This window comes from Hypanus sabinus, chromosome 18, assembly GCF_030144855.1.
Source record: "Hypanus sabinus isolate sHypSab1 chromosome 18, sHypSab1.hap1, whole genome shotgun sequence".
Lineage (NCBI taxonomy): Eukaryota > Metazoa > Chordata > Chondrichthyes > Myliobatiformes > Dasyatidae > Hypanus > Hypanus sabinus.
Genome location: NC_082723.1, coordinates 36655213 through 36669150, shown reverse-complemented (window position 1 = coordinate 36669150; position 13938 = coordinate 36655213). Strand labels below are relative to the sequence as shown.

Sequence of the window (13938 nt, the reverse complement as noted above, 5' to 3'; positions counted from 1 at the left end):
AACTGCTCCTAAACCAGAAAAAAATTTACAGCAAATAGTCTGAGCAGCAACACGACAAAAATATCTCTTCCAATTATTAGACTCTACAGGAGCTTTCAATTAGACATTTTATAATATTTACTTATCTCTTCAAAATCCTCAATCTGGAACTGGCCTTTATCAATTAAAATGGCAGTCTTAAAATCATAAATCCAAGGCAATTTTGATATTTAAAAAAATCAAAATTTAACCAAATTCAGAAAGCAAGTTGCAAATATTTTATAGCTGAAAACCGAGACAATTGCCTGGAGGATACCAATACTTTTCTCTCATGTAATCTTTGTGGAGGTCAACAAAAAGGATTTGTATAAGAAAATGCACTGGCAGCATAACCTGTATTGGATCCCCTTTTGATTAAAATACTGAAAGAGCAGAATTAAGCCATTTGGCCCAACCAGTCTGCTCTGACATTATCCTCCCAGCCCCAATCTCCTGTCTTCTCCCACTATCCCTTCATGCCCTGATCAATCAAGAATCTATCAACTTCTTCCTAAAACATACATAAAGACCTGGCCTCTACAGCTGCCTGTGGCAAAGATTTCCACGGGTTCACCACTCTCTGACTAAAGAAATTTCTCATCTCCATTCTGAAATTTTACTTCTCTATTCTGAGGCTGTCCCCTCTGGTTGAAAACTCTCCACCATGGGAAATATCCTTTCCACATCCACTCTAGCAAGGCCTTTCACCATTCGATAAGTTTCAATTAAGTAACGCCTCCATCTTCTGAATTCTAGTGAATACAAGCCCAGAGCCATCAAACACTCTTCATATGACATGCCATTCAATCCTGGAATCATTTCTATGAACCTCTTTTGAATCATCTCATTTCAGCACATCTTTTCTAAGCTCACAATACTCCAAGTGATGCCTCACCAGTGCTTTATAAAGTTTCAACATTACATCCTTGTTTTTATATTCCTGTCCTCTTGGAATGAATGCTAACATTGCATTTGTCTTCCTTACCACAGACTCAACCTGCAAATTAACCTTTAGGGAATTCTGCACAAGGGCTCCCAAGTCCCTTTGCACATGATTTTCTTTTTTTGTATTTTCTCTCAGTTTAGAAAATAGTCAATCCTTACATTTCTTCTACCAAAGTGCATGATCGTACACTTCTCAACACTGTATTGCATCTGCAATTTCTTTGCCCATTCTCCTAAACTGTCTGTCTTTCTGTAGCCTCTTCACTTCCTGAAAACTACCCACCCCTCCACCTATCTTCATATTGTTTGCAAACTTTGCAACAAAACCATCAATTCCATCATCCAAATCAATGACATATAACATAAGAAGAATCAGTTCTAACACAGACCCCTGTGGAACACCACTTGTCACCACCAGTCAACCTGAAAAGCTTCCCTTTATTCCCACTCTTTGCCTCCTGCCAATCAGCTACTGCTCTATCCATTCTAGAATCTTTCCTGTAATACCATAGCATATTCAGCAGCCTTGTGTGGCACGTTGTCGAAGTCCTTCTGAAAATCCAAGGTCACATCAACTGATTCTCCTTTGTCTATCCTGCTTGTTATTTCTTCAAAGATTCCAATAGATTTGTCAGGAAAGATCTTCCCTTGAAGAAACCATGCTGACTATGGCCTATTTTAACATGTGCTTTCAAGTACCCTGAGACCTCATCCCTAATAATTGACTCCAATATCCTCCAACCACTGAGATCAGACTAACTGGCCTATCATTTCCTTTCTTCTATCTCTCTCCCTTCTTGAAGAGTGGAGTGACACTCGCTATTTTCCAGTCTTCCAGAACCATTCCGGTATCAAGTGATTCTTGAAAGTTCATTACTAATGCCTCTACAATCTCTTCAGCCATTTCTTTCAGAACTCTGGGTTATACTCCATCTGGTCCTTTCTTCCATCAGATCTTTCAGTTTCCCAAGAACCTTCTTTCTAGTTATGGTATATTACCTCTCCAGCATTGTTTCCCAGAGGTCTAATATCCACTCTCAGCTCTCTTTTACACTTTATGTATCTGAAGAAACTTTTGGTATCCTCTTTAATGTTATGGGATAGCTTAATTTTGTACTCCATCTTTACCTTCTGAATGAATTTTTTTTTTAAGTTGCTTTCTGTTGGTACTTGAAAGCTACCCAAGCCTCTAACTCCCCACTAATCTTTGCTCTGTTATATGTCTTCTCCATGGCTTTTATGTTGGCTTTGACTCTCGTTAGCCATGGTTGTGTTATTTTTCTTTTAAAATACTTATTCCTCTTTGGGATGCACATGTCCTGTGCCTTCCAAATTACTTCCAGAAAATCCAGGCATTGCTGCTCTGCGTTCTTTCCTGCCAGTGCTCGTTTCCAATCAATTCTGGCCAACTCCCCTCTCATGCCTCTCTTAATTCCCTTTCCTCCACTGTAATACTGATACATCTAACTCCGGCTTTTCTTATATTATGGTCACTTTCCCCTGAGGGTTTAAAGGGAACATTAGGGAGGGCTTCTTCAGAGAGAGTGGTGCGGGTGTGGAATGAGCTGCCAGATGAAGTTGTATATGCAGGCTCACTTTTAACATTTAAGAAAAACTTGGACAGGTACATGGATGAGAGGTGTATGGAGGGATCTGGTACAGGTGCAGGTCAGTGCGATTAGGCAGAAAAATGGTTCGTCACAGCTAAGGGCCAAAAGGCCTGTTTCTGTGCTGTAATGTTCTATGGTTCGATGGTTCTTTTACCTTAAACTGTCTTAATCAATTCTGTTTCATTACACAACACCCAATCCAGATTAACTGACCCCGAGTGGGCTCAACCACATGCTGCTCTAAAAAGTCATCTCATAGGCAGTCTAGAAACTCCCCCTCTTGGGATCGAGCACCAACCTGATTTTCCCAATCTACCTGCATATTGAAGTCCCCCAAGACTATTGTAACATTGTCCTTTGGGCACGCATTTTCTATCTCCCATTGTGATTTACAGACCACATCCTTACTACTGCTGGGGGTCTGTATACAAATCCCATCAGGATCTTTTTACACTTTCAGTTCCTTAGCTCTATCCACAATGATTCAACATTTTCCAACCAAATGTCATCTCTTTCTAACAATTTGATTTTTTTTTAAACCAACAGAGCAACACCACCCCCTTTGCTTTCCTGCCTATCCTTTCAATTAATATCCTTGGACATTAAGCTTCCAGCTTTAATCTTCTTTCAGCCATGATTCAGTGATGCCTACGTTGTACCTGCCAATCTGCAACTGTGCTACAAGTTCATCCACCTTTTTCCATCTACTATGCATATTCACATGTAACACCTGTAGTCCTCTCTATTCACCCTTCTCGAATTTGTCTGCCTCTTACGTTGCAACTCATCTTGTTGACTGCAATTTTGCTCTATCAACGGGTTTTCCTCATACATATTGCCCCTGTTTTTAATCCAGCTACCTCATTTTCAGTATTATCACTACCAGTCTTTCCTACGATACTTCTTGCATTGAAATATATGCAGTTCAGGACACTTGTTGCCACATGCTTAACCTTTTGATTCCTGACTTTGTCTGAGGTCTTGCCAACATCTACCTCCACAACCTCTCCACTAACTGTTCTGGCACTCTGGTTCCCAACCCCCTGCAACTTTAGTTTAAAACCCACCATGAAGCATTAACAAATCTCCCTATTGTGATTAGTCCCCTCCAGTTCAGGTGAAACCAGTCTTTTCTGCTCAGGTCCCATCTTTCCTGGAAGAGAGCCCAATGATCCAAAAATCTTATGCCCTCCCCCCTACACCAACTCCTTAGCTATGTATTAAACTGTTATAAAAATCTTCCTAGTACCATAATGCTGTAAAACTCGCAGCATTCAGATAGAACTTTTGCCCAGAGCAAACTGGAAAATCGTAGTAATGAGTAACATACAAATTTTTACTGGGTAGATACCTGCATTATGACTGCAATGCAGGTAAGGCTGGTGTTCGGATGTTAAGCTGCCCTCTTAAGTTTCAACGTTTATTAGACTGTTGTATCAGAAAACATGTACTAGACACTGACTTGAACTTAAGCAACAGATATTCCCCAAGATTAGTTTATTTCTACAACTTGACCAGTAAGGACAAGTGACAATAAATTGTTTTTTTTTACTTTCTGCTTTAGAAATTGTGTGCCAGTTACTTTTCATTGCTTGATTTGAATTAGTCACCTGAAGAGGTATAATACTTAAGACTTTCCCCATCTACTCCACCTTTTCTAAAGTGTGGCTATCCTTCAAAATTAACTTTCTTCATCTTATCACTCTCCCCAATTATTTTTTTTAAATCCCAAAAAAAGCCATTCTTGAATATATTTAATGAACAAATGTTTATTGCCATATGTGGAGAAAATTCCAACTAAACATAACTAGGTGAAGTAATAAATCAGACCCGAGACAAGTTCTGAAATGTTCAACTTATAGAAGTAAAAATGTGCCAGTTTCAATTTCATTATAGAAACTGGGTATTTTGAAAACAGAGAAATGAGAGGATCTGCAGTTACAGGCAATCTAAGCAACACACACAAAATGCTGGGGGAACTCAGCATGCCAGACAGCACGCAAGGAAAAGAGTCGACGTTTCCGACCGTGACCCTTTATCAGAACCCAGATTTTGAAAGCTGTTTAGTTTGCTTAAGGAAATTCAGACAGTGTATCATAAAAAGACAAAATACAATAAATTCGCTAAATTGGCATGTAATTGGAAATGTGAGATGGTGCCTTTTGCTATCAGATTAAGGAAATGACATGGATTGCTAGTCAAAATGGAATATATAGGCAAAGGATACCACAGATAAACAAAATCACTGCTGGCAGATATTAATAAAGCCAGCAAAAATTCAAACCCGTAGATTCATAAATTCATGCCTGGAGCGATAAAACTGAAAATCAAAATTGATACTTTCTATTAAACCTTGCTTTATGTCAATAGAAAATAACTCTGGTCTCTACAACTATGATAAGAGATGCAGTGCAAACAGCTTCACAAAAATGATGCTTAACAGAGGAAACATTGAAAAGACTGAGACTGTCTTTAGAAATAATAAAACTGAGAGGCAAGCTAATAGGTTTTCCAGATTAAGAATCATTGTTGCAGCAGAGTAGCTAGGATAACATGGGGGGGAAGCAAAATTTGTGATCATAAATGCAAAATGAATCCTCATGAATCCAACAGAAACCTCAGAAGTGTGAACCTTAAACCAGATAAGGAAAGTGCATGGATCTATTTAAATGAAACCTGAAAAAACATGATCAAACATAACTGAAATTTTATTCACCAGAATCAGGTTTATTATCATTGTTTTATATGATGTGAAATTTGTTTTGTGGAAGCAGTACAGTGTGAAGACAAAATTGCTATAAATTACAAAATAAATAAATAGTGCAAAAGTAGAAGAATGAGATTGTGTATATGGACTTATGAACCATTCAGAAATTTGATGGAGGAGAGGAAGAAGCTGTTTCTGAATGAGTGAGAGTCATCACAGGCTCCTGGAGCTCCCCCCTGATTGCAATAATGAGATGAGAGCACGTCGTGGATGCTGGATCCACCCTTCCTGAAGCAGAACCTCAAAGATGTTCTTGATGGTGGGAAAGATTGTACCTTTGATGGAGCTGGCTAGTCTACAACCCTCTGTAGCCTCTTGAGATCCTGTGCATTAGAGCCTCCATACAGTCAGAATGCTCCCCACCATACATCTGTAGAAATTTGTAAGTGTCTTTGGTGACATACCAAATTACCTCAAACTCAACATACAGAGCCATTGCATCCATGTGTTGGGGACAAGATAGATCCTCTGAAAAGTTAGCATCCAGTATGTTTGCTCTGCTCACTGTTTCCACCACTGACCCCTCAATAAGAATGGTTTGCACTTCCTGAAATTTGTAATTCCTTGGTCTTGTTGATTCCTAGTACGAGATTGTTGTTACAACACTGCTCAACCACTAGCTATCTCTGCACCTTTTTGTCACCATCTGAGATTTTACCAACAGTAGTGTCAGCTGGAAATTTACAGATGGTGTTTAGCTAGAGTCAAGTGGCGAACAAAGAGTGACAGTATTTGGGAGGAGACTTGTGGGGCAGATTAACACTAATAGGTAATAGATGTGAAAGTTATATATAATCCAATTTACACAAATTCAGTGACCATGAAAATGAAAATTGATTCTTCATGAAATTCTTCATTGTTAATATAAAAACAATGTTACTTTAACACACTGATTCAATGCATTTGTAAAGGGAGATGTACCTTTCCATCAGATGCAGTGTTTATCCTGTAGTGGTATACCCTTCCTTCATAACGAAGTGATATGGATCTTTGTCCGGGGCTGCTTTCACTCTCCCGTACCAGAAAACTTCCATTGATGCCACTGCTGAGGAGATACTCTGCAGCATTGCGTGAGACTGGCCCATGATACCAGGAGTGTTTCTCTAAACTGTTAACTGGTGTAATGTAGTTGCTTGGAACCCAGCCTTGACCATTTTTAGTCTGAGCCTCACACCATTCTCCATTGTGGTTATAGCCCAGAACACGAAGTTTTTCACCTATAAAGAGAGAATCCAGGTTTCTATCCATAATTCTGCACATCACAAATCGAACGAAGTGAAACCAGTTTCTAAAGAGAAAACTAACTCCTATTCTGTATGTTTCGAAGTTATTGTAAATGGTGACATATATACTTTGAACTTTGCAAAAATTACACTGCTAATATTTGTTACATTTATGGATCTAACTTTAGAGATCTTTTAACTTCACAAGTGCATATATTTTACACACAATCCCAGCCCCCCTCCCAAAACTTCCAATCTACCCCAGATGTTGAAGTCACAAGGTACTGACTGATTTCACTTTACTGCTAACCAACTGTGCAACATGGGAACATGCTCTTCTCAGTCACTATCATACCATTTGCCAGAACTGGGCAACAAAGAACAAATGTAAACGCCATCCACAAAAATCAGCCTGGAATACAGTTGGCTGTGGAACCTAAAGCAGAGATAAAATGGCTTCCTAAGAGCTTCAAAGGGATTTGCCATATATGATAATTTTTATTTGCACAGATGTATACTGAAACCATTTTACATCAAGGCAAATGTGGTCAAAAATATTTCCAATATTGTGTATTGCATTGTGTAATTACAGCCTAATATTTCAAGTCAGTATTATAGCTTTCTATTCTCGGCTGTATTCTGTAAATTAGTTGGAAGGAAATTCTTTGCTCAGGGTATGTTATTCTAACTTATTGAATCCACTTGCAACTTGCTCTAACTAACATTTGGGACAATTCTGAAAGGAACAACACCATTTAGAGGGGGAGAACTGTGCAGAAGCGATGGTACCAATGCCAGGGCGTAAACCCGGATGTGGAATTACCATGTAGAAAACAGGTTTTGACTTAATACCAACTTAATTAAAAACAGATGCATCAAAAATGCATTGCTGGAGTGATTTAAAAAACTATTGCAACCAAGGTCGACAGACATAAAACAAGTTCAGGTATACTACCTTCAGATGGCAAATCAAAGCTAGTGTGTAAATCCAAGGCTAATTTTATTATTACTCGCCAACCCTTGCCCTCCCACCTCAAACTAAATTACTATTTCAGTTGGTTCTCTGAAAATACCTAGAATAAGGAAGGACTTCTGCTAACCATTGGCATGGTACAGCTTAGCACGTACTATCCATTCAGGTTGACCATAGGATCACTAGTCTTCAAAAAGATATTCCAGTATTGTATATTACATTGTGCTTGATGTTTGAATGGATTGGTGATTTACTGCTTACCTTTTGTTATGCTGAGAGTGTTATCACCACTGGCAACAAAATCATACAGTGCAACAAAAAGGTTGGGGTCATTTTCACTGGGGCAAGCAAGCAAGTTCTCTTTGGAATTCCACCGAGCAGCTTCATTCAAACCCTGTGACTCAAACTCTGGACGATGCAGGGCTTCTGTAAAGAAAGGAGAGCTAAAATTATAACATGTTTCATGTAAAATATAATCAACAACCTGGTTAAATCTGCACTCCAGTCAGATGTTGTGAATTCAGTTTGATTACTGACCTCTGTCCCATTCCTCAAAATACATCCAACAGCTGGTAAAATATCTATGGTTTTCAAGTATTCACTGATAATTAAATTATAAGAATCTACAAGATATTTGAGAATGATTTAAAGGTAAAAGAATCCAAGGATTCAAAGAATATGCAAGATAATCCGATCACTGCCTTCTTGAAATTCCCCCCATAACATTCCATCTTTGATGCTGGATAAACTAATAGTTTGAAAACCTGTGCACAGCAATCTTTGATCTCAGTGATCTTGGTATCTGAACCCATGAAGCCCAAGGAATGTACTTTTGTGCTTCAAGTTTTTTTGTTTTGTCCCATGTGGATTTACTTGGAATATTTACAAATAATGCTAGACCTACATTCTAATTACCTCAGAATATCCTGCTTTGATTGGGTCTCAGGATATCCCAAACTAGTCACTAGTCAATACAGTTTAATAAGCAGTGAGATTAAAAATGATGTCACCCAATGATATTAAGGGGTATTTATTGGTCAGAACACTATGTTTAGCTCTAGTCTTCTGCAAAACATTATAGGTTTTTCACTGAGAAATGCCAGAGCCTTCCATGTAATCTCTTGACTAAAATAAGGTACCTCCAATGGAGCAGGAACCCCTCAGCACGAGGCTTGAGAATGAGCCTAAAAATTGAAGTTTCAGCCTTGAGCAACTCCTTGAGCCACAATCATCAACGACAACACAACTCCAATATTTCTACTGGACATTTCTGCAGTTAGACTGGTGAAAGATAGCAGCTCTCATTGTTCAATTATCTTATGTGCCAGCAAACAATGCTACCAAAAGGAACACCCTCAAAATGGGCCATGAAGCAGTTCTTTTCTTTGACATCTTTTTATTTCAGACATGGTTCTACCTCTGTGTGAACCTGTAATCTCCATTTTGTGGGTTGAGTTTGGGCCGATCCAGTGACCTGCCACTTTGCTGTCTGAGTGTTCTCCAAGGCTATGATCAAAGCGTGCGGCACGGTAGCCAGGAGACGGGGTGCGAGCTCAATGATTGACTCCTGTTACAAATGAGGAGCAACTCTGATGGGCAGAAGGGTGCAAAGACCCCCCCTTTTTGAGAATCACAAAATCGCTACTATTTCAGGTCTGATACCAAGGAAATGAGAGAGACAACGCAGGGATACACAAAAGTGGAATGTCTCCTCCTAACAAAAGCGGAACGGAACCACTGATTACTGCTATTGTCTCTTGGAGAAAGAATTGTGTATTGAGTACTGTTCTATTCATTGAAACCCCTCAGGGGGCAACCAGAGTGGTCTGGTTGATGGGTTGTATCATCCCAACCTGATTGACACCTGAGACCCCGTGAGTGGGGATAAAAGTAAAGTCTGGGGAACACCCCTCAGACACACCAGGAGAGATGCTACGAGAGCAGTGGGGGCTTGTGTGTGTGTGTCCACCCTTGCCTGGGTGACGAGTCCGCCACGGAAGAACGGTCTAGCTAAAGGATGGAGGGGTCATACGTGAATGGCCACAACAATGCATCGACAGATCAAGATCGTAAAAGGAAAGTCGGCAAGACAATAGCTGCTACTCTCCCTCTCTCTCTAACAATTGCAACACCGCGAACAACAACTACTGCAGACTGCATGAACTGAACTTTATATTTCCATCGGACAATTCATTATCCCCTAGACAACGACAGAGCGTATTTCTTATTAATTATTATTATATCCGCACTTTTAGGTTTAGTATTGATGACGTATATTATCTGTATATTTGCATTGATATTATTTTTGTGTAGTTTTACTAATGTTACATACTCGTGACACATGACTGTGGTACCCTTGTCACGTGACTGGGGTTGAAGCTATACTGGACTTGAGGTAATGGTCTTGTAATGGTGGACTGATGTCATTTTCCCGTCAGTAGAGATCATGTGACAGGTTTGTTTGTTTTTTTTTAAATTTATTTTTATTTTTTTTTTACAGGTTATAAAAGGAAGACCCCACCCTGTGAGGAGGGGTAGTTCGTGGCTGGATTTGCCAAGTTGACTTCATGCCACTGCGTGATTTAATGTGATGACGCAGTTTAGTTGAAAGATGAAGTTTTATCTAATGCCTAAAGTTTAGAAAGTCATTGCCAGCAGTTTCTTTACAATACTGCTAGTTCAGAAATCAGTGGAGAGTGAAGATCGGAGTTCGGGAGTTAAAGATCGAGGAGAATCGATTTACGATGGTGAAACGGGTTCAACCTTATTTAATCCTTATTTGGAAGGAATTTGTTGACTGTTCTCGTGTTAATCTCTGCGGGATAGCAGAAGATTGAGGACAGTGTGCGAAAGGAAAGGTCAGTGCCTTTAAGCTGTTTCGTTTCGTAAATTCTTCGTGGGAAGTTTGACGTTGGGGATCGAAGCAAAACGACGTGAAAGAGAATTTAAATTGTCTTATAAAGTCTCTCCTTTTAAATGGACCATGAGCATTTCAAACTTTTGGCAATACTACTTAAAAGAACTGTTTGTGCAACATCGCTTTAAGAACTGTTTAAGCTGTAGCACAGCAGCTGGTTTCCGGTTACGTTAGTGTTTGTTTACTTTTGGGGGGTTTGTTTTCAGTGTTTAATAAAAGTGTTATTTGTTGTATGAACCCTTGCCTAACTCATATTTATTGTTGCCTGAATACGTAACACTAATAAAATACTGTTAAAAGTACTATCACCAGACTCCAACGGATACTCCTATCTTTGCTGGTAAGATACCCAGTTACAGGGTTCGTAACACTCCATTTCTCGCTGATTTCGCCAATTAAAGCGCAGAGGAAGACTGAAATCAAGGCAGGTGCAGAAGGCGACCAGCACCGTCCACCAGCCTCTCACTCACTACTGCTGGAGGTGTCTACATATGGCACTTTCACCTGCTGCTCCCATTGGTAGGTCCTTGCATTTGAATGACCTCTCTCTTCCTCAATGGTGTCGGTGAATGACGCTGAAGCAAGGTTTAATTGAAACAGATTGTAGATTTCGACTCCAGTTCAGGTTTACAATGTGTTCTAGTTTTGGTCGTTCTACTTTGACACTACATTTTGGTGATTCTTTTTAAAATTTGGGGCAGTCTGCAGATAATGAACACCGAGCTGAACCATACTGAAACACACCTTTTAATTTTTGTGTTTTATAGTGTGTTTTAGCTTGTTTTTTTGTTGGCATTTGTGCAATTTTTTTTGGACATGGGGGTAGGGTGGGGTTTGATAAATTTTGAATGGTTGGTTTCATGATTCTTTTTTGTTTCGGGACTATGGTGAAAGACGAATTTCAGGGTTGTACACTGCGTATGTACCAGCAGATCATAAACAAATACAACTGAACACTTTATTAATAACACTTTCTGAGGAAAATTGTGGTAAATTATCACTGCAAACAATGAAGAGGCAAGCAAAAACAGACTCCAGTGTCAGGGCATGTGGGTGCAATTCAAAGCGTGAATGAGGTCAAGGCATGTTTAGCATGGAATTAGAGCGGAGGAGCTTTGGAGCCTATCCACCTAAATTGAGTGAGATTGGATCAATCCTGCACCTTTCAATTTTGCAGAGAAGTCTTTGCTTGGTATACTGGTTTATTATGGCAATTTGCATAACCTGACACCCGAAGTTTCCTTCCCATCTGTTACATTACAGAAGAGCTTCAAAACTGGAAAATGCTTGACAAAACTTAACTGCTGCTCCACTCCAACAGCTAATGCATCTCTTTGACTATTGATTACAAAAGTTAAGCTCAACAAAATAAAAATTACCTCCCCTTGCCCCTACCAGGATGCTTTTCAGTTAATATTGGAGAACCATTTAATTTTTCAGCAATATCTGTATTTAAAAAGCTGCCATTTGTTCCAAGGTTATTTGTTGTCAAAATATACAACTCTGAAATTCTTCAATTTTCTGGGTCGCCATAAAACCAAGAAAGTAAAAGAAAGACAGCATGACCATCAACCTCCAAATCCCACTTACCCACAAAAATAAAACCCAAACAAAAACAGTACAGGCACATTAACCCCTAGTCCCTTCTCCCACACAAAAACCGAGCAAAATGGATCAGGCAGATCGATCCCCAAATCACCCTCCCCACACAAAAGAGACCTGGCATAACAAAAAATATAAAAAGCATGAGACTGAAAAATAGAGTCTAAACTCCAAAGTCCATATCCAAAACTCAGAAAAAAACCTGGATAATACTCTCCGGGCCTGGGCACAGCAGCAGGCCCTCTCCTCTGGTACAGAACAACTGATCAAAAGACAGGCAGCTGGCAATCACCCAATGCATTTGCTCTGATGCTTCAACAGCCCCTCATCATCTTAATCGGTGAACAATGGGAGCTTTAAACGCTGAAATGGAGCCAAGCATCAGCTTGCCTGTTACAAAGTTCGCGCATGCTGCCTTCCAGAATTCTCTCATAGACTGCCGAGTGCTGGAACACTCAAATGATCCCCAAACTTCCGCACTCGCCTTGATCTTTCAATCTTCCTCATCGCTTTAATTGGCAAAATGGCGTCAAGCATCATCTCGTGCGCCATCCTGCAGGCTTCTCACTACAAGATTCGCTCAAGTCCCCTGCGTCTTCTGGAATCCTCTCGGAGACTGCAGAGCGCTGAAGCATCCAAACAATATCTTAACAGCAACACACAGGCTCGAACAGTTCCAGAATCACACTCAAGACAAGAAACAAACATAACAGACATAAAAGTGAAAAAAATGGCTTCATGATCTATTCAATAAACATTGATCAAATGAGCACTGTACACAGGCATCTTCTTGACTGGAAACCTTTCTGGTACTCTCCAAGCCAGCCTTCCTTCATCCATCATTCACAAAGCATGATTCATGCAAAACTCCACACGTGTAGCATACCATTTTCTTGATAACCCATTCTTACTGTCTTAATATTAGCACTCAGTCAAGCAGTAACTTTGTGTTCAAACCTTAAGCTTTATTTCCTGACCAGTTTATTACTATATACTCAACTACATGTACGTGCAGGTGCAATGAAAAACTTACTTGCAGCAATATCATAGCCACTATCCAGGCCATGCACTCTTCTCAATGCTGCCATTAGGAACAAGGCAAAATAGCATTAGGCCCAAACCACCAGGTTCAGGAACAGCTATTGTCCTCCCATCAGGCTCGAGATCCAGTGTGGATAACTTCACTCACCTCAACACTCAATTAATCACTGAACACAGCCTATGGACTTACTGTCAAGGACTCTACAATTCCGTCACAGTATTATTTGTTATTGATTTTTTTTGTATTTGTACAGTTTGTCTTCTTTTGCACATTGGTTGTTCGTCAGTTTTGTGTGTAGTTTTTCATTGATTCTATCACATTTCTTTGTTCTAATGTGAATGCCTGCAAGAAAATGAATCTCAGGGTAGTAAATGATGACATGTATACTTTGAACTTTAGATAAGCTGCATTCACGAGGAAATCGAACACAACTAAAAACTAAGTTCACAAGAAGGAACACAATTGGAAAAAAAGAAAAATCTAAGTCCATTTTGCTGCAAAGAGATCAGTGGTCAAATGCTGCTAAACTCTAGTGATTAGGGTTGTGGCAGTTGGTTCAAGATTTAATCTCTTCCAAGGGTTCTCCTCCACTTTCCTCTGAAACATTCTCCGGCTACCAACAACAACCCCCCCCACTAAACTCTTCAAATTCTAGCTTTGGCTATAATTTTAATTGCTCCATATTGACAGCTATGCCTTTAGATATTTAGAGCTCGACCTATAGAATTTATTTAGTAAACTTCTCATTCACTGTTAGTTCCATAAAAGCTTTCCCTTTGACCACCTTCTGACCTTCAGTCTTATCTCCTACATGACTTGCCTTCAAATTTTGTTTGGTGAT

At 39.6% G+C, this 13938-nt stretch overlaps 1 protein-coding gene across 2 annotated transcripts in view; it reads right to left on the bottom strand.

The window, feature by feature from the left end:
- Nucleotides 1-13938, bottom strand: part of abl1 (c-abl oncogene 1, non-receptor tyrosine kinase) — a 169061-nt gene that overhangs the window by 54822 nt on the left and 100301 nt on the right. For both annotated transcript variants that reach the window (XM_059994105.1, XM_059994106.1), the window contains exons 2-3: nucleotides 7798-7962; nucleotides 6262-6557 (exon numbers count right to left, since the gene is read on the bottom strand). In XM_059994105.1, coding sequence (XP_059850088.1) covers nucleotides 6262-6557; nucleotides 7798-7962 — 461 coding nt within the window. The remainder of the gene's footprint in view (nucleotides 1-6261; nucleotides 6558-7797; nucleotides 7963-13938) is intronic.